Source organism: Puma concolor, chromosome A2 (assembly GCF_028749965.1).
Source record: "Puma concolor isolate L17-30 chromosome A2, mPumCon1.1.hap2, whole genome shotgun sequence".
NCBI classification, from domain to species: domain Eukaryota; kingdom Metazoa; phylum Chordata; class Mammalia; order Carnivora; family Felidae; genus Puma; species Puma concolor.
In genome coordinates this window covers 111,520,682-111,541,450 of record NC_141668.1, presented here as the reverse complement: position 1 = coordinate 111,541,450, position 20,769 = coordinate 111,520,682, and the positions used below count along the sequence as shown (strand labels likewise).

Genomic DNA, 20,769 nt, shown 5'->3' with positions numbered 1-20,769 from the left:
TGTGAGAATTGAGGAGGGTACAGCTGCTGCTGGGTGGGCTTCTGCCGTGCCCCCTGCACGAGTGGCAGGGAGGAGGGGTACAAGGCGCGCTGCCTGCTTTCTGCACAGACCCCGCGTTCTGTGCCAGCCTCAGTATCACATGCTCCCCATCACCAAGACACAAATCCCAGCATCGCCTGCCTGGTGTAAGGCTGCCGAAGCGAACCCCCGCATTAGAGCCCCAGCAGCCCTCCAAAGCCGCGTCCTGGGAAACACAACCCCTCAAGGCCAACACTTCGCTAACAGGACAAACAAACCAATACGTAGCAATCTCACCTGCGTGAAGCCTGCCTCTACCCAGAACACCAGCCCCACCTCGGGTCAACACTGCAGGCAGCCAGGCGAGGGGCCAATGACCCAATGACCCACACATGGCTCCCTCTGCAGGCCCTGGGCCCAATGAGGGGCTGGAGGAGGTGGCCTGGAGCAGGAGGTCCCCGCCCAGTTGGGCCATGACTGCCCAGTCTCTCCCTGGCCTCCCCACAGAGCTGGCCTCCGTCTCAGTCTCAGCCAAACATGTCCAGCCTCCAGGCGCTATGCTCTGGCCTGCCACTGCGGCCCCTCCCGGAAAACCGGGGACGCTGGGCTGGGGTGCCCCACGCACCCGTCAGGACCCCCGGCCTTAGCCCTGCGGAGGAGCAGGTAAGAAGTTGGGCGCCATTCCTGCTGGGCCCTTTGCCCTCTGGGTGTCCTTGAGATGGTCCGGGTGGGCATTTTCTGTTCCTGCTTCTCCGCAGGAGCTGCAGCTTCTCAACTCAGCCTCCCACCCCTCACCGCCAAGCCTCCCCGAGCGGGTGTCCAGGAGAGCCCAGAGGGGGTGTCCAAGAGCACCCAGAGGGGGTGTCGGTGGGACAGGGGGGTCCAATGTGTTTGCTCTGCACTCTTCACGCCTACTGTAGTTCGTTCTCTCCCCAACGTTCATCCTTGGGTGCAAGATTAGGGTACCCATTTGCAGATGGGGATCCTGAGGCTCAAGGTCCCCCAGCCAGGAGGCAGTGGAGTTGTGGCTGCTTCCAGTCAGAGGAGTGAAGCTGGTGTAAACAAAGTGTAGCCTTCTTTCTTTTTTACTTCTTAAAATGTTCTTAATGTATTTTTGAGAGAGTGAGAGACAGAGGGTGCGTGGAGAGGGGAGCAGAGAGAGAGGAAGACACAGAATCCCAAGCAGGCTCCAGGCTCAGAGCTGTCAGCACAGAGCCGGACGCCGGGCTTGAACTCACCAAACTGTGAGATCATGACCTAAGCACAGGTTGGTTGCTCACCCAACTGGGCCATCCAAGCGCCCCCAAAGTGTACCCTTCCACCCCTGACACGCACATGACTTTGAAGTTCTACAACGTAGCAGGTCAGCTCTTGTTTTCGCTTCTGTGTCCCTCCCCCCAGTCTTGTAGTGAGTGTGCAGCCAGCAAGGCTAGAACCCTAGCGGGGGCGGGATGGTGCTGCTGAAAGCATTGCCGAGGTGTCCCTGACCATAACCCACAGCCTGGAGAATCTGGAGCCAGCCCAGGACTGGGGGCGCTCGAGCCTGCACCCCAGGCAGCTCCGACCGTCCAGGAGCGCACTTGTCTCCCTCGTAAACTGGGGATGAAAATGACACCACGGAGCAGTGGAGGAGACCAGAGGAAATAAAGAAGGTGGCACAATGATATAAAGTATCCTCCTTTTTCTTTACTCAGAATTACTTGAGAAATTCAGGAACAGTGCAGGGGAAAGTAAAAAAAATACAAATAGGCACCAACATTAAAAAAGGAATCACACAACCCCACCCTAAGTGAAGACTGCCGCCCTTCAGTGGCTGCCCCCTAAACTTTCTGCGGAGGCAGCTCACAAAGCACGGATGGGGCGCTGGGGGGCGCTGGGGCGGACCCGGCAGAGCTAGGGCAGGAGAAGGGTGGGGGAAGGGTGCTGGGGGTAAGGGGTGTTGCGAGGGGGGCCCTGGGGGACGCTGGGCGGAGCTGGGGCACCACTGGACAGTGCAGGCACAGGGGAAGTGTGGGGCCAGGCCGCTGGAGGGCGCTGGAGAGCGCTGGGGTGGGACTGGACAGCTCCGGTGCAGGGGCAGTGGGGGGCCTGGGCCCTGGGGGCCTGGCTCCGCCTCCTCTTCCATGGTGCTTATCTCGCCCAGCTTAACTACGTCAAAATAGTCATTCAAGCTTCCTCCCCTTGGGTCACCTCCCTGCTGGGCGCCAAGGGCTCAATCTTTGACCGTGAGGGCATGGAGGGCCCTGTCACCTGCCCATCTCAGGTGACACCTTTATAGCTGCGTGATGGTGTCCTGTGCTGGGAGGGGGGCACTCGGGAGCTGAGGAGCTGGGCCACCTCAGCCTTGCCCTGTGTAGGTCGCCGTTTGCTTGCAGGTCCGGGAGTTGGGGCTGTTGAAAGCCGCTATATCTTCCCTCAGGGTGCCAGGGTCAGCCAGCCTTAGGTTGGTGAGATAGTAAGAAGGACGGATGTTGACCTCTACCCTGACCCTCCCTTCCTTCGACCCCAGCTCCTGACAAAGAGCTCTTAAATTCCTTGGAATTTCCTGGGTGATAGGGAAATTCTTTTGTTCTAAGGAAGCCACTCTAGATAGGGGCTGGTGTCCAGAAAGACTGTTCCAAGATAAGAAGCTTCGAACTTTCTCCCCTCCCCCCCCCCCCCATTCCCTAGAGAGGGGAGAACGGCTGGAAATTGAGTTAATCATCCATCATGCTTACATGCTGAAACCTCTATAAAAATCCCATAACTCAGGGTTCCGAGAGCTGGTTGCGGGGCACATTGAGGTGCTGGGCCCACCCCACATCTTGCCTTGTGTACCTTCATCTGGTTGTTCATCCGGACCCTTGATCATATGCTTTATTGTATAATAAACCAGTAGACACGTTTCTCTGAGTTCTGCGAGCTGCTCAGCAAATTACTGAACCCAAGGAGGGAAGCGGTGGGAACCCCGGTACTTAGCGGGTTGGTCCCCAGTACAGGTGAAAGCCTGGGGGTGTGTGATGGCATCTGAGGTGGGAGGGGCAGTCTTGTGGGACTGAGCCCTTAACCTTCGGGGTCTCAGCTGACTCAGGCAGATGATGTCGGAACAGAATGACGCTCGGGCCACCCAGCTGGTGTGGAGAATTGGTCGGGGGGGGACCCCCCAAACCAGTCACAGAAGCGTCCTGTGTGCGAACACTCGCCTCAGAGGAGAAACACAAGCGGTTTCTCCCAGGCAGTCCGAACCCAGCAACCTCCAAATCCGCCAGCAGCTCGCTTTCTGCTTTTCCTTCAGCTTGCTTTCTATTCTTTTTGTTTAGATTTAAATGTGTCTCTTTGATTTTTGACATAAACTTTCCAGATAATTGTATAAGATGAGGAGCTCAAGTCTTATAAAAGTGTAAGTTCCCTACTTCTCCTGATAGGCCATTGACAAAAAATTATGTTTATTTTTGAGAGACAGAGCGTGAGTGGGGGAGGGGCAGAGAGAGAGAGAGAGAGAGAGAGAGAGAGAGAGAGAGAGGGAGACACAGAATCCGAAGCAGGCTCTGGGCTCCGAGCTGTCAGCACAGAGCCTGACGCGGGGCTCGAACTCACGAAGGGTAAGATCATGACCTGAGCCGAAGTCGGACACTTAACCGACTGAGCCACCCAGGCGCCCCGGCCATTTTTTTTTTTTTTTTTTTTTTGCATATCCTTCCACATGTGTTTTATGTACATACGATATGCGTGTGTGTCCTTCTTAAGCATGTAAGTGGTTGCAATCTATACACATCAGTTTTTTGGACGTTCATTCCTGGCGAGTTTAGAGTTACCCGTCCTTTTAACTGGTGGGTAGTATTCCATTATTTGGTGTGCTTCACTCTCTGCTCTTCTTTCAGTAGATTTCTCTGTTTAAACATAGGCAGTCTGGCTGTCACATTTTAGGCAATGCGTTTTCAGCACAAACACAAGACGACTTCTACAGTGCAGGAATTTTCATCATCTAACAGGAGCGGTTGCTGTACCCGAAATGTCTTCAGCTACCCCCTGACCCTGTACGCAGTTACTCTCAGTGACCTGTTCCCCAAACCCTGCCCCACCCACAAGGACTGTTCCGGACATCAGATACCAGACCTGGAGACCACCCCAGTGTGTCTGTGTCCCCATCACTAATAACACACTATCTTGAACTCCTTAAGAGTGGGGCTCTGTTGGGTTCATTTCTGGATCTTCAGTGACACCGGTACTGGGTTGCTGAATGAACTGGTATGTTGTTAAGTGCCTCCACCAAATCCTACAAGAGTTCAGTAGGCAGGAGAAACCTAGGAGGGCTTCTTGGAGGAGGCAGTCTTGGCAACATAGGCAAGGTTCTTGGACTCAGTCCAAGAAGGAAGGCCATTTGTAGACAAAGGGAGGCAGTGAGTGACAATGCAGAGATGGGCCTGGCCAAAGTATACCAGGGGTGGAGGAAGCCCTGTGTAGGCTCGAGCTGGCTGTGGAGCTTGAAGAGTCAGGCCCAGCCAAGTTATAGAGGACCCTGAAAGCCAAAAACAGTGTTGACTTTATTGATTGAGTCATGGGGAGACCCTGAGGGTGTCTGAGTAGGAGCATAAACCTGCTCATTAACTATATATACATATATATAGTTATAAAGAGAGTATAAAAGCTTTCGACAGATTGTCTAGAAGGGCAGGGTGGGCAGAGACCCAAGTAGAAGAAAGAGCTGGCAGCATGGAGGGCCATGAGTGTGGGACATGATCGTTTTGACAGTCGTCACTCACACGGCACCTCTGTGTGCCAGACCTTGTGCCGAGCGTGTTGATTCAGTGAGTCCCCAAGACAGCCCTGTGCTATCAGTGTGCTCTTTTTACAGAAGAAGAGACCGAAGGTCAGAGAGGTGAAGCGTGCACGTGTGATGTAGCCAACCTTCTGGTGTAGACTGAGGTAGGAAGAGCTGGGTCACCGTAGCAGCAGCCTATGCAGAGGCCACCCCATCCCCAGCTAGGAACAGTCTGAGCCTCAGTTTGGACCCTCCTAGTTGGTCTGGTTGGCTCCAGTTCAGGCCAGAGCAGACCTAATGAAGCCTGAGCAAGAGTGAGTGCAAGGACAGGGGTGATTCAAACAAGGCTGCACCAAATCAGTCATGGCCATCATTTTTGGTAGACGTAGTGACAGCCAACGACTTTCAGGTAGGTGGGTTTTGCCCCACCAGCACACTGCCAGGTTAGAATGGAAGTAAGGCCTGAGCCAAACACTCTCTCTCTCTCTCTCTCTCTCTCTCTCTCTCTCTCTCTCTCACACACACACACACACACACACACACACACACCCATTCCGTGAGCTATAAACAAAGTCGCAGGCTGGCATCCTTTTAGCTGATCAGCCACCAACGCAGAAAAGGTTTGCTCAGGGCAGAAGTAACACTGTCCCCAAGACAGGATCCTGTCCCTGTCCATTATTTCCCCAGGGCTGCTGTAATAAATCTCCACACACAGAGCAGCTTTAAAACAGCACAAATTTATTGTCTTACAACGGTGGGTGTCAGAAAGCTGAAATGGGTTTCCTTGGGCAACGAGCAAGAAACATTAGCGCAAATGCAAGGATATGGAAATCAGGCTTGCTCGGTTGCTGTCTTACTGAGTCTCGTGATTCTCATTTCTTTGGACGCAAATATTACATATCAGATCAGCCTAGTTTATGCATACGTGTAATATATTTTCAGCAGCAATAAATGCATTGTACAAGGGTCAAGTTAAAAAATATATGCAGTGAGGCTGCATTCCCTCTGGAGGCTCTGGGGGTTGAGGAGGTGTGGATCTCTTTCCTTGCCTTTTCTAGCTTCTAGAGGCTGCCTGCAGTTTTTGGTTTGTGGCCTCGTCCTCTGTCTTCAAAGCCAGATGCATAGCAAATTCAGGTCTCTCTCTCTCTCTCTGACTCAGACCCTCCTGCCTCCCTCTTACGAGGACTCTGGCGGATACATAGGGCTGACCTGGATGATGCAGGATAATCTTCCACACCAGACCCTTACCTTAATCACATCTGCAGTCTCTCTTGCCTTGTCATTAAACAAATTCACAGGTTCTGGGGAATAGGAGGCAGATGTGTTTGGGGGTCGTTATTCTGCCCACCACACTGTCAAGCACCCAGACTTCTCCAACCTGCTGACTGACCCTGGAACATTTTATGAATCAATCCTTTGGCCCTAACTGAGCTTGTTAGATTTTTAGGCCTATTAAGGCAACGGGGGTGGTCTGGAATATTCTTTCCAATTTATGTGTCTTGAATACATCTGATTTCACCAAAAAGAGCCCACTTGGAACATGCATTATATGATTAATGGGCCATAATTTGACCAGTGAAAATCCATGTCTGACATTCTATATGCTGCATAGCAGTCCCTCTGGTGTAGATTGAGATATGGAATAGCAGACCCTCTGGTGTAGATTGAGATATGGAGAGGTGAAGTGTTTGTGGGAGCATCCTGTGATTAGCATGCCAGCTGACCACCCAGGGTGTGAGTTGCCAAGTAGGGTGCCTACTCGTGCTCCCTGTGGGTGCTGTGGCATCTTACAATAAACTGAAGCCCTGCAAACAAGGAAGCTACAAAGCCAGGGCAGGGAAGGAAGTAAGAAATACTCCTTAGGTTCTGGTTTAGGGATCTTCAAAAGAGTGGGTGAGTAGAAGCGCTGTATGCTACACAATGTACGTTTGCTCATCGAATCCTTCCAACCACCCAGCTGAGTAGGCCATGCCAAGAGATGAGGAAACTGAGGCAGGGGTGACCGGCCCAAGTTCACACGGGTAGTGGGAGGCAGGGCCAAGGGTAGACTCAACTCTGGCTGCTGTCCCCATGCTTATCATGGGGGCTCCCAACCTCGTCACTGCACCCACCCATTCCTCGCTGAGCCTCCTCTGCTGAGGTTCCGAGGTTCCGTGGGGGCCCCCAGGCCCCCCATAGGCCTGCCTCAGACCTCTGGCGGACCTTGGGCAGACATGAAGTTTCTGAGAACTCCCAACCAGAGACTCAGAAGAGTGACCCAGGTCAGCAAACAGAGCTGCTACTTTGTAGATTTTTTCACTGAAGAAGCATTTACTGCCTGACTGTTAGGTAACTCTAGACACAGGGGATAAAGTTATTGAGCAAAAATATAATAGAAGACAATGTTCCTGAACTAAGTAAAAACATGAAATTGTAGATAAAAGGATATCGTTTATCCCAGAAAAAAAATGAAAACTTGATATAGAATAGTTGACATTAAGACATGTCTAGACTGGGGTGCCTGGGTGGCTCAGTTGGTTAAGTGTCTAACTTTTGATTTTAGCTCAGGTTATGATCTCAGGGCTCATGGGATCAAGCCCTGTGTGGGGCTCTGTGCTGACAGCATGGAGCCTGCTTGAGATTCTCTCTCTCTGCCCCCTCTGCTCCTCTCCTGCTCTCATGCACATGTACTCTTTCTCAAAATAAATAATCATTAAAAAAAAAAAAGATTCCCTCCCTTTCCCCCCTCTGCCCCGTCTCCCACTTGCACTCTGGGATAGAGTAAATAAAAAAAAAATAAATAAAATAAATAAAATAAATTAAAAAATAAAAAAATAATTAAAAAAAGACAGGTCTAGACTAAATTAGTGAATTTCAGGGATAAAGAAAAATTCAATGGTCACAAAATGGAAATCTTATACAAGGGGAAATACAGCACACAGAGCTTCTGTGCTGCATTTAGGCTACGGACTTTGCCAGAATCCCCGTTATGTTTATGGCACACATGCATTCTTCCTTCAGAACAGACTGAATTTCTTACAGCCTTTAAAGACATTTTGAAAAATGGCCAAAGGGCACCTGGCTGGCTCAGTCAGAGGAGTGTGTGACTCTTGATCTCCAGGTGGTGAGTTGGAGCCCCATGTTGGGTAGAGAGATTACTTAAGTAAATAAAAACTTCAAGAAAAAAGAGAGAACAGAAGAAAGAAAAAGGAAGGAAGGAAGGAAGGAAGGAAGGAAGGAAGGAAGGAAGGAAGGAAGGAAGGAAGGAAGGAAGAAAGAAAGAGAAAAGCAAGCAAGAAAAGCAAGCAAAATGGCCTAGTCATTTCTATCAACTGACACAATTTAAGAACCATTGATTTTGACAGGAACCTCTGTTGTATGTTTTGAGTTATGTGATTAGCTGAACAAGGTTGCAAAAGCATTCGACAAGGTCGAATCCAGGTCCTTAGTAAGAACACCAGGTTTAGGCCCAGTAGTGAAGCCAGCCCTGCTGGGGAAACAGTGAAGACAGTTTTTTTTCCGACCACTGCTTGCCACCTCTTAGCAGGTTGTGAAATCTGGTTAGGGGGTTGCAAGTAGCATTCATCAGAAAGCAAAATAAAACAAGCTAGAACAGGATAGAATATATTAGGAGTTGGGTAGTAAGGTCAAGTCTTGTGTAGATTGTGTGTGTGTGCGTGTAATATATATTGTGTGGATTGTGTGTGTGTGATATATTGCTTTCAAAACTTCTCTTTAAATGTTCAGTTTCACTTGCAAGCTCTTGTTAGAAGCTATACACCAGCTAGAAAACAACAACGGTCTTTGTGTTGAGGTACAACATGCACAGAAAGCCACGGAAACCACGTGTGCACAGATGTGTCTGTCACAGGTGCGGGGAGCGGGGAACAGACCCCAGCCTTGAAGGAGAACTGCTGGCCTGACCTCTAACACGTGGCTCAGCCACACCTGCCCCTGAACAGCCTCTCAACAGAGCTGGCAGTATGTCCCTTAGGTGTGGGCTTCTTTCACTCAACAGCGGGTCGGGAGAGCCAACCCGGCTGCTGCATGTTGCTGGGATCATTTATCCTCCTGGCTGTCCTGTAGCGGCTCCCAAAGTGGGGTCCCCAGGCCAGCAGCGTGGCACCTGGGAACTGGTGAGGAACGCAGAGCAGAGGCCACACCAGATCCTGTGGGTGACCCCCACGTCAGCTGGTCTTCGACACCCTCCTGCTGCAGGGTATTCCTGGCCACTGTTCTTGAGGGAGAAACTCACATTTCTCATCAGCTTTTTTCTAAGGGAGAAGGGATGACGGGCTTTTGTTCCACATGAAAATTAAATGAGGGAGTGGGTCTGCAGACCTTCCCAAGTTTCTGTAACACCCTGAGCTGGGGTTTTCTTCATTGCCTCTCTTGCCATCTGCTCCTTCCCGGATTACCCCTCTCCTTTCTCTCCTCCCACCCTGCCCCGCTGCTAAGGCCCCAGTGACATCCTTGTCACTCAGTCCTGGGGTGTGTCTTAGCCCACACAGTGTCGGACCACTCGGTGCCTCGGACAGGCCGCCCTCCTCCTAGCCCTCTGCCCTTGGCCGGCAGGAACCCGTGCTCCTGGCTGGACTTCCAGCACCATCTCCCTGGGGGAACTTCTACCCCTGCCCAAAGCTGGTGTCCCCAGTCCTGGGCCTTGGCCTTCTCCCGTCACCTCCTGCCTCCCTGTGTCCAAAGCCTACCTGTCTTCAGGTTATCAGACCACCTCTCCCCCTCAGTAGGCAATAAATCCACCATTCTCAGCTCCTCAGCTCCCCACCCCCAAAACAGTTTGCTCCCCAGGGTCAGCTGGTTGCATAAATGGCCTCAACCTCCACCCAGATACCCTTGGTCGCCTCCCCAGCTTTGCCTGCCTCCAGGCTCCAGTCCGGGTGTTGGAAGGAAGGGAGCTATGAAGGGGTCTGCTAGAACTCTGGCCCTCCTTGGGCTTAGTAAGACAGATTGTAAGCAGTGAAACAACCAACCAGTAGAATACCCAGCAGTGAAAAGCTTGGGAAGGAAACGGAGGTGGGGAGAGAGGCTAGGAGTCAAGGGGGGGGGGTCAAGGCAGGCCTCTGTGGAGGGGGGCATTTGGATTGAGGCCTGAGTAAAGAGAGAGACCCTCCAAGAGAAGGCAGGGTGGCAGAGAGGTAAGTGCCGAGGCCCTGCGGCAGGACCAGGAACATCAGGGATGTGTGGAGGAGTGTTGGGGGCTTGGGAGGTGGGCTGCCTGAGAAGCCCTATGAAGGTTTCTTCTTTCTCCTGGCCTGCCCCAGGCCTGCCTGAATTTGGAGGAAAATGTGCAGTGTGCGCTGTCTGACGCGGCTTGCCAAGGTGGGCGCTGGTGCAGGGTTGCTTCTCTGCATTTGCACAAGGTGCCTGTGAGCTCCTGGGACATCTCTTTCCTGCCCTTGAGTCTGCATCTCCCAGTGTAGCTGCAAGCCTCAGGGAAGGCCACCCTCTGGTCCTTGACTGGGATCAAGCAGTCTGGTTTCCCATGAGCAAGACGAGGAAGGGCCTAGACGTTTGCCTATGTGAAGGGGGAGAGCAATCTGGGAAGGCTTCTTGCAAGAGGCGACCTTGTAGATGGGCCTGGAGTGAGAACTAGGTGGTCTCTGGATGGGGCCGTGGATTTCTGAGTAGGGAAGGAGGATGTCCCATCATGGAAGCCTCGTGATCCTTGGCCTGGAGATCCTCTGCCCCCCTGCTGCCCCTCACCCCTCTTCCCCCCACTCCCCAGCTCGCACTGAAGAATGCCCTGCGCTACTTCCCCCCGGACGCCCAGGAGCTGCTGGCCCCTGAGTTTGCCCAGGAGCTGCGACTGTACGGGCATATCTACATGTACCGGTTCTGCCCCGACATTAAAATGAGGTGAGCACTGGTAGGTGCAGCTCCAAAGGGGGCCCAGAAGCTCCCAGGGAGGGGCCGATTCAGGGGTCAGCAGGGGGAAGTGCAGGCTGTCCACACCAGGAGGCGTGCTGAGTTGTGGCGTGCTGAGTCAATGCCCCTCACACGGAGAGGGCATGATGGCTGTGTTGTCACCTGTGGGGGTCTGTAGCCTGGCACTGGCTGCAGGCCCCCCAGCCTGGCCAGACGATAAGGGAATCCTTTCCAGAGAGGTCGCTTTGGCCTACCATCCTGGGTAGTCAATCCTGTGCAATTCTGGAGCCAAATTGTGTACAAAATCCCTTTCTAAACCTCATGTCTTGTCCTGCCAGGAAGTAAGGAGATAGCTTCGGTTCAGGCTGAGCTGTGCATGGCACTGGAGGCCTTGTGAAAATGTAGATGGCTGGGCCTCACCCCACACTGTGGATTCAGCAGTTTGGGAGCAGGGGGCCAGAAGGATCTGCCCTTCTCACAGTTCCCAGATGCTGCTGCCCCCGCCCAGGGCTCACGCTCCAAGCACCTTTATTCCTGAATGTGCCAGAGGTCCAGACCTGTCTGGAACCACCCCCAGGGGATGTCATTCTCCCCATCAAGTAGGCACCATGTCCCCTCATTCCTGTTGGGGCCTGTTGGCCTGGCATCTGCTCTAGAATTGATGCCAGGAGCACTGGTGACATGAAGGAAAGAAGGGATGGATAATAAACTCCACCCAGAGGAGATGCTTCTGGAAAGCAGACTTCAGCTTTATTTTGAAGTCCATCTTCTCCCAGATGGAGCCCGCCAAGGGGGAGGGAGGGGTGGCCCGGGTGCGGTAGGGGCCTAACTTGCCATCCTTGGAAGGGCAGGGGTGTAAAACACAACGTGAGCACCAGAGTGGGCCGGCCTAGGTGGTCTGGAACCGCCTTCTGCCGGCAGCTCCCAGGCGGCTTCTGCAGGATACCAGGTCTTGCTGTGCACACCTCTGTGGCCGGATGCTGTGCCATGGCCAGGGAGGGCCTAGGCTTCAGCAGGCCGGAAGCCTCGTGCCCTCCCCTCGTCACACCTGGTGGCTGGACTCCCCTTGCAGGGCCTACCCAATCGAGCAGTACCCCTGCCGGACGAGGGCCGCTGCAGCCATCATGCACATGATCATGAACAACCTGGACCCTGCCGTAGCCCAGGTAACAGCCGGGGGAAACTGAGGCAGGGGCCAGCACCGCCCAATAGAAATGTAACTCAAGACATACATGTAATGCTTTTAAGCTTTTTATTTAGAAATAACGATCGATTTGTAGGAAGTTGTAAAGATAGTACAGAGGGGACCATAGACCCTTCTCCCGGCTCCCCCCGGTGGCTATATCGTCTGTAACTAGAGTACAGCATGAACCTCCAGATATCAACGTTGGTATGATGGACACACATGGCATTTTAAACTTTCTTAAAAAAAAACAAAAAAAACACAAAACTTCTAAAAGTCACATGAAAAAGCAAACAAATAATAATGAACAGATTTACTCCTGTATTTTGTCCATGCCAATGTATCAGAAATGTTATCATTTTAACATGGAACATAAAAATCACTGAGACATTTTACAACCTTTTTCCCTACTAAGTCTTTGAAATTGGGGGTGAATCTTACACGTAGGGCATGTCAAATAAGCCATGGTTCCAGTGCTCAATAGCCACACTATTGTGTGGATGATGCAAGTCTGGCCACATGCATCTGTCATGGGGGTCCTTGAGAGCCAGTCTGTACATCAGATACTCATATCTGATAAAGGATAACCTTTTCAGGGGTGAGTCTCTAAGTATTATACTTGAGGGCAATATGATCCTAGAATTTGAATATTCTACCCAGAGGTGAGAGCTTCCTCAGCCCTGGCCTTGACCCCAGAACCTGGTCAAGACAGACCCCTGACACTGACCCTGGGCTAACTTCCCAAAGCAATCCCAGATCCAGCTCTGACTCTCACCTCACGCTGAGCTCTTACAAGGTCATGGTGGGGGCCAGTGTTCCTGCAGAGGTCACTGTGTCTGGGCCTCGCCCTTTCTGCCTTCTCCCCCTGCCCTTAACACTCCTTCTTCAAGGGCCATCAGCCATTGGGCACAGCACAGAGGTGGGGGCCCTCCCTTCCCAGACCCCCATCTCAGATGACACCATGTCTTCTCCAGTTTCCCCAGGAGCTCGTGACCTATGGAGGAAATGGGCAGGTGTTCAGCAACTGGGCTCAGGTACGCTGGACTGTATGGCCTTTCCCCTCCCCACATCTTCTGGCCTGGTAGGATCTAACAATCTAAGGCTCGGGACTCAGGTCTCTGCCTCCCTGATGCCTGAGATGCTGACACTGGGCATTCTGGGGGTACTAAAGGCCCTCAGGACATGTGTGGCATTATTCGAGGCACCAGGAGCCGCTGGAGACTAATGAGGGCCTGAAGGGACAGGGCACTGACAGGACTGCTGGGGCTGTGGGAGCTCTCTGGGCCTGGGTGGTGACTTGGGGCTCAGTGTTGGCCCCCCACTTACAGAGCCTTCCATGCTTTGCTCTCCCCTGCAGTTCTGGCTGACGATGTCCTACCTGTCACAGATGACAGAGGAGCAGACCCTGGTCATGTATAGCGGACACCCTCTGGGCCTCTTCCCAAGCAGCCCCGGGGCCCCCAGGCTGGTCATCACCAACGGGATGGTGGGTCCTGGGGCAGCCGGGCACAGTGCCTGCCTGGGGGCAGCAGGAGAGCCAGGTGCCCCCAACACCTGCCTCCCCATTGTTTCAGAGGGCTCTGTCCCTCCCCCCCCCCCCCCCCCCCCATCCCCAGCCTTTGGCTCCCATTCCTCTTTTCCAGGTCATTCCCAACTACTCCTCCCGGACAGAGTATGAGAAGCTCTTTGCTATGGGAGTTACAATGTAAGTCTTGTTTCTCTCCATGCATGCATCTGTCCAACTTGGTTTTTGACAGCCTCAAAGTAAGCAGCAGATACAACCGCCAGGAATTCAGTATTTGTTTACAGGGCTTTTTTCTTCGGAAGTGAAATTTACATGAAAGGCGCATATCCCAGTGCACCATTTGATGAGTGTAACAAATATGTGCACCTGTGCAACCCAAACCCCAAAATACAGAGCACAACCGTTTCATTTGTCATAAAATTAATGCAATGCGTGCTCTGAATTGCAAACATTCCCCCCACCCCCGGAACATTATTTTAAAAAGAGGTATGGCGAAAAGGAAACCCCTCTCCCACCCTAGACTCCTCATTTCACATTGTGTCTTTCCAGACATTTCTCATGCACATACAGAGTCAGGTAGACCATTATGGATGCCATCTGCACCAGCCTTTCCACCCTGGACGGTATAGCTGGAGACTGTTCCATTTCAGGAAACGTGGGTCTAATGCACTCTTGTTTTACCTGCAGTGTGCAGTTGTACCATGATTTATTTAGCCCCCTTGCCACCTGATTTGGGTTGTTTCAGGTTCTTTGGGCTTACAAAGAACGCTACAGTGAATGTCCTGATCTGTACATTTTTACGGATCTCTGGGTGTGTTGCTCTTTGCTACCTGGCCCAAAGTGGGTCTGCTCTACCGGGGAGCTGTACACAAAGACCACACCAGGTGGAGGTGCCTCACAAGGTCACTTTAAGCATCAGAATAAGGAGGTCATGGGGAATCATGTCCAAAGCCACTCTCTCAACAGGCTAAGCAGGCTTCTTTTATGAGGGCTCAGGATGAATATTCAGAAGGTGGTTTTAATATTATAATGAAGTAACTGTCAGGCATTTTCTGATTCATCTGTGGCAGGGCTTATATTGTTCTCAAATGTTCCTTTTCCTGTTTCAGCCTTTCCTTAGTTAGTTTCTAAAAGAAATTGACAGGCAGGATCGTCTAGGCATTTCCTGAGTTCAGGAGTGAGTCCTTAGTTCAAGGGGTCAAGGACTCTTGCCAGGGACAAGGGGTGATCAGGTCTGTAGTATTGGGAGCCAATTAAGCCTCAGGCTAAGATTTTACAACCTAATCATCATAATCGTCACTACCAGGTGTCACGTGTCCTGGTGAGCTTTATAGATACCATGGTGTTTGGTTCTCTGTACAAACTTCTGACCTAGGCACCCTTATTGGCCCAATTTGTGGAGGAAGAAACTGAGGTTCAGAAACCCTATTACTTTTTTGGTTGGTCCTAAGTAGCTACTGTTACTACTATTTACTGTGAGGCCTGATGGCCTCTTCTTTACCAGTGGAAGCAGCCTCAGGGTCAGAGGGACAGGGTCTGCATCCTGGACCTGCTGCCTCCTAAGTGTGACATTGGACAAGGTGGCGTGCTTCTGTTTTATAGATTCAGGACGGAGGTTTAAAGAGTAGAACTGCAGAGTCAGACCTGGTCTGCTGCACCTGAGGATTGACCCGGGTGCTGTGGGCAATTGACTAAAATGGCTGCAAATCACCCACACAGGCGGGAAGGGGTTTAAACCTTTAACTTAGCCAAGCTGTCAGGCTGACACAATGAGGTTACAAGATAACAGTCAGTACCAGGATGGATGTGGGAAAACAGGTGGTCGCAGGTTGTGGGCGGGTCTAGCAAGGCTGGGGGTGGCCGGGAGGACTATACCTAGCGACTGGGGTCAAAGTTCCAAGTGCAGGAAACTTGATCCCACAATTTTACCTCCTAGAGTTATTTTAGGAGCAGCATGTAGTGGGTAACTTGAGCACAAAGGACTGAATTAGAAGGATTTGAAGTCAGCTCGCAGCTCGGCAGTGTATCCCTGTATAACCTTGGAACTTGGGTCCTGTCTGTTCATAGCTCCTGCCTCAAAGAGATCCATGAGAATTCACAAAACAATCAAGAGGACACCCTTAGTATGTGGTACAAAGGGAGCCGTGGGCCCTCTGCTTAAGTGGATATGGGTCCCCAAGGCAGAGGTTAGGGGGTCCATGCGGCCTTGTGGGGGGTTCTGATGGTTTCACTCATCTCCCTGGGTGGATGTCTATTATATTAGAACCATTTTTTATATTGTATAACAGTCCTACAACCTTCCACGGTAAGGATAATGCCTCCCCCTTTTTTGGAAGAAGATGAAGAGGTTCCACGTGGTCCAGTACCTTATCTAAATTATAGGATAGACTTGGCATTCAGACTCACACCTGCAAGAATAGGATCTAGAAGAGAGGAGGGGCTGGGGAGAGTTTCTGGGCGACAGGAACCCAATAGAAAAGAGACAGGGAGTTGAAATGGACCAAGGACAAAAGCAAGCGGCAGTAAACCTTGGAGCATCGCTTACCTCAGGGGTCCCCAGGGAAGAGTAAAATTAAGGCAACAGAAAAAAAAACCCAGAAAAATGCACTGCCAAAAATATTCAAGTGTTTGGTAATTATCAAGGGATAGACACAGGCACTCTCATGCATTGCTGGTGACAGTCACTTTGGAATTTGACAATGTCTAGTAATATTTTACATACTTGCACTTGATGACTGAGGCCTACCCCTTCCTGGTTTCTTCTCCGGGCCAGCGAGGCAGACAGGAGGTCACTCACTGCAGTGTGATTCGCGTAACGAGATCAGAGGGGGCAGGGGAACATTCTGTGGTTTCTGATACACACAGTGTGGAACCATGAGTAGCCATCAGCAGGACCCGTGTGTGCTGAGGTGGAAAAGCCCCCGCAGGTGAGGGGCCCAGCTGCACAAGCAATACCAATACCTACAAGATGAGGCCGTTGATGTAAATAATACGAATACTAATGACGACAATAACCCCACCTGCAAACAGTGACCCCAATGCCATTCGGTGATGGCATAGCCCACAAACCTGAATGAAGTGTGCTGCTCTGTGAGCGCCCTTTTCTGAAGGCGTCACCCCTGCCTCCCGCAGCTCCGTGCCCTCCTTCCAGCAGGTAGCCCCCCCCCCATTGGAGGTCATTGAATGTCAGGCCAACAGAATCCCACAGAATGGGTTCTTTCACATCTGGCTTCTTCACTGAGCCACGTGGCACAGGAAGACTTTGGTCTGTTTCTTTGCCACGAAGCATTCTGCTGTGTTCTTACGCTGCCGTTTGTTTCTCGCTCCTCCGTGCTGGGCGCTCCAGCTCTTCCAGGGCTTGGCCACCGCAAACAAAGTTGCCGAGAACAGTGGCGGGCCTGTCTTCACATGGACGTGAACGCAGAAAGTGAAGGTGCCAGATCACCTTCCGCCTCCGTCGTTACGGCCAAATGGCCCCCACAGTGATTTTGCCACTTATATTACAGTGTTTAACAGATCAAAATCTGTGTATAAAAGGTCCCAGAGGCCAGAGGGGACCAGAATTGGGGGACTGTAGCTTTCTCTATAATGGTTTCTTTTTTTTAAAGGAAAACGTAGGAATGCATTTTGGGGTAATCGAAAATGAATTTTAAAGCATGTGCCTTTTAAAGCTGTGCCTGGCACCGAGCTCAGCCCTGAGCGTGCCTTCTCTGTGGTCAGGTACGGCCAGATGACAGCAGGCAGCTACTGCTACATCGGTCCCCAAGGCATCGTCCATGGCACAGTGGTGAGAAACAGGGGCCACGCCTGGCTGCCGGGGGTGGGAGGCGGACGTGCTGGAGTGGAGAGTGAACTCCTCCTCTTCTCCCCGCAGCTCACCGTGTTGAATGCCGGGCGACGGTACCTGGGGGTCAAGGACCTGGCTGGGAAGGTCTTTGTCACCTCTGGGCTGGGCGGAATGAGTGGCGCTCAGGCCAAAGCCGCGGTCATCGTGGGCTGTATCGGCGTGATAGCAGAGGTGAGCCCAGCAGGCACTCTGCCCACTTGCGTCCTCCCTCAGTCTAGAGCCGCCCCCACTCACAGCCCTCTCTTCTCCTGCACCCCCCCACCAGCCCTCCAAGCCTCCCAGGGTGGATTCCCATGGCAGCCTATGCCTCCTGCCTTCAAAGTGCCCATCTTCCCCCACGGTCAATGCCTGCTGATCCCCCCCAGCCCCGGGAAACTGACCTTCTGTGGGCACCGCTCCCCTTATCCCTGGAGATGAACATAGCCTCCCCCAGCTCGAACAGGTCAGTCAGCTGAGGGCAACAGACGTCAGTAGAGGTGTGTGCATGCAGCCTCTGGCCATTGGTTCTTACAGCTTTCTTTGGTAGAGCCAAGGAGAGGAAGGGAGCCAGGGAGAGGAGGCGAGGAGCTTTAAGACAAGCCTTGGTTGGGTCGGGGGTACCTTTCTCATGGGAGATATATTTCCTGCTTCCAAGGGGACAGAGGAGGGCCTGAGTGTCCTTGTACACGGGGTCCCTTAAGCAACTTTTATTTAAAATAATCAATATGCCAACGTGGCACATTTGTGGGGAGGGGCTGCCCTTGGCCCCTATATAGAAAATAAGTTAGAGCAACTAACGTTAGCTCATCCCCTGGAATCTGCAGAAAAATAGCCTATGTTTTTAAAAAGCTTTGACTTCCCCTCGTCTCATCCTCAACCCTCATCCTCACCTACTTCCCCCTGTATCTTCAAAACATGTTTGCCACAGGGGCGCCTGGGTGGCTCAGTCGGTTAACCATCTGACCCTTGGTTTCGGCTCAGGTCATGATCTCACACTTCATGAATTTGAGCCCCGCATCGGGTTCTGTGCTGACCACAGGGAGCCTGCTTGGGATTCTCTCTCTCTCTTTCCCTCTCTCTGTCCTTCCTGCACGCACACTCTCTCTCTCAAAATAAATAAATAAACTTAAAAACAATACGGGGTACCTGGGTGGCTCAGTCGGTTAAGCGTCCAACTTTGGCTCAGGTCATGATCTTACAGTTCGTGGATTTGAGCCCCATATCACTGACAGCTTAGAGGCTGGAGCCTGCTTTTGGATTCTGTGTTTCCCCCTCTCTCTCTGCCCCTACCCTGCTTGTGCTCTGTCTCTCTCTCTCAAAAATAAATAAAAACATTAAAAAATTGTTTTAAATACAGCATGTATTTTTTAAAACTGTTTGCCACAGAGAGAGCAGTACATATTTGTAATAAAATTCCCAGATGGCAAATAAGCAATCCTAAAAAGAGAGAGGCACCCACCTTTGTGATTTATACTCAGTTAGTACTAAGCCTGTGTCATACATTCTTATATTTCTTAGGAGCCCACCTGGGTGCCAATAGTAAAATCAAACTACAGCCGCTTGCACAAATAAGGTTTTGTTTCTCTCACGCAGCCCGCAGTGCTGGCATTGTTTCAGCGGCTCCGCGATGTCAGGGCCAACATCGCTAGATTCTCTTGGGTTTCCCTCGTGCGTTCAAAATGGCTGCCCCCACCCCAGCCATCGCATCTACATTGAAGGCAGAAAGGAGGAAGGGGGAAGGTGCCACCTGTGACTGACTCGATTTTAGCAGGAAAATGATACCTCAGAAACTCGTTCTTTTACCTCACTGGTCAGTTTTGGATCGAAGGGAAGTTCTTCCCTAAAAGGGACGCTGGAGACAGTGGAAAGAGTAGTTGTAGTTAGCTGGGAGTGGGGCCACGGTGTCGCCCTGAAAATCCAGGTTCTGTTGACAAGGAATGCAGGAGGGGGAGTAACTACGGGAAAACAGCTCGTGGCACCTGTGCTGCCATGGGCGCTCTACGCGGGGGATGGCCTCCTCCTGGTGGAGGCTGACATGCCCAGTGACTGACTGGGTGGCCCTGTGTCTCGTGGTCCCAGGTGGATAAAGCCGCCCTCATGAAACGCCACCAGCAAGGATGGCTGATGGAAGTGACCGACAGCTTGGACCACTGCATTGAAAGACTCAGGTATGGCACCTGACCTGGACCTGGGGAGGCCACAGAAGGGATCCGGAGGCTGGGCTGCTGTATGTGGGCCTGTTAAATGCCTGATACTCAGCCACAGGCTGAGCGAAGGCTGTGCCTTGTATTTCTTACTGTTGTGGCCTGAGTGCCCAGCCCGGAGCCTGGCACATATTAGGTGCTCGCCTCATCTGTTGGGGGGAAATGAAACTTTGAAAGACAGAACCGTTCCTCGGTGTGACTCCACCAGGTTCGGGGTAAGCCGATCTCCCTCCCCACTTGTGGTCTGGTTGTTTGAGGGGGGTGTCGGCAACACTGCCCTCCGGTTTGATGGCTAAACTGCGGGAATGGGGGAAGGACTGCCCTGGGGGCTGCTGATCTGATGCCGTTTTTGAAGCTTGCTCTCAACCGACACACTTTGGAGACCTGAGCTCTGTGCAGGGAGGATGCACCACACAGCGGCTCTCCAGCCCCGCCACGATCAGTTACCCAGGGGGCTTCAAAGGGGGCTTGGAGGAAAATGTCCAAGTACATACCAAATTGAGAAATACTCCCATTACTAGGATCGGATACTGCTTGACACTGATCTCTTGAAAATCCTAGTTTGGCCCCATGGCAACCGCTGTGTAAAACTCTCAGATGAGCTTCCATTAAATACAGGAGACATACCAGACTGCTGGTGGGACACAGATGGGTCTGGCCTGATCTGCCCCCTATGCCTGTGAATGCTGCTTAGCATCCCGGACGCACGCACACGCTGGCACACACGTGCATGCACTCATCCACGTGCACACACACACACTCACCACAAAATCAGTTCCCGTCAGTTCAGCAAAGTGCCCTAAGCAGCCCGTCTGGTCATACTTCCAGGGAAGACACAGACCGATTTCTAGAACAATCCCAATCAGAGCCCTAACGGCAAGGGTCCTGATTCTGTGAATTGCCTCGAGTTGGCTCATCACTGCTGTCATCTCGGTTCTCAGTTTTCCCTGATGGGGCATTCACGTCTCTGTTTCCCTTACGGTTCTGGGTCCTCAGTGGACACCCTTCAGAGGTCCCTGTGCCTCAGGCCCTATGCTGGCACACAGTGCCTTCAGTGACCTTCTGCATTCTCACCAGCTTGGTACTGGTGGGGCAGGTGCAATGGACCATCTGCTCTGCTCTTGTCCCCTTCTAGGGAAGCAAGGAAAAGGAAGGAGGTACTCAGCCTTGGTTACCATGGCAATGTAGTAGATCTTTGGTAAGTGGGGGATGGGATTTGGCAGCCTTGGGGACCCTGGGTGAACTTCCCCTTCCAGATAAGGTACTGATGGTGGCCAGGCTCCCCAGACACGAAGCTTCCAATGTGCTCTGCCTGAGTCTCTGCTTCCAGCTTCCGAGGCCCAGATCCTGGCCTGAGCTCATGGCAGGCTGCCTTCCAGCAGATGTTCTTTCAAGAGAGAAGGGCAA

General features: G+C 52.1%; 1 protein-coding gene across 1 annotated transcript in view; it reads left to right on the top strand.

The window, feature by feature from the left end:
* Positions 1-491: 491 nt before the first annotated feature.
* Positions 492-20,769, top strand: part of UROC1 (urocanate hydratase 1) — a 40,308-nt gene continuing 20,030 nt past the window's right edge. Inside the window, exons 1-10 of the mRNA XM_025921887.2 lie at positions 492-681; positions 10,485-10,615; positions 11,697-11,790; positions 12,782-12,841; positions 13,165-13,293; positions 13,451-13,512; positions 17,053-17,119; positions 17,207-17,350; positions 19,238-19,326; positions 20,498-20,560. Coding sequence (XP_025777672.1) covers positions 556-681; positions 10,485-10,615; positions 11,697-11,790; positions 12,782-12,841; positions 13,165-13,293; positions 13,451-13,512; positions 17,053-17,119; positions 17,207-17,350; positions 19,238-19,326; positions 20,498-20,560 — 965 coding nt within the window. The 5' untranslated portion in view covers positions 492-555. The remainder of the gene's footprint in view (positions 682-10,484; positions 10,616-11,696; positions 11,791-12,781; positions 12,842-13,164; positions 13,294-13,450; positions 13,513-17,052; positions 17,120-17,206; positions 17,351-19,237; positions 19,327-20,497; positions 20,561-20,769) is intronic.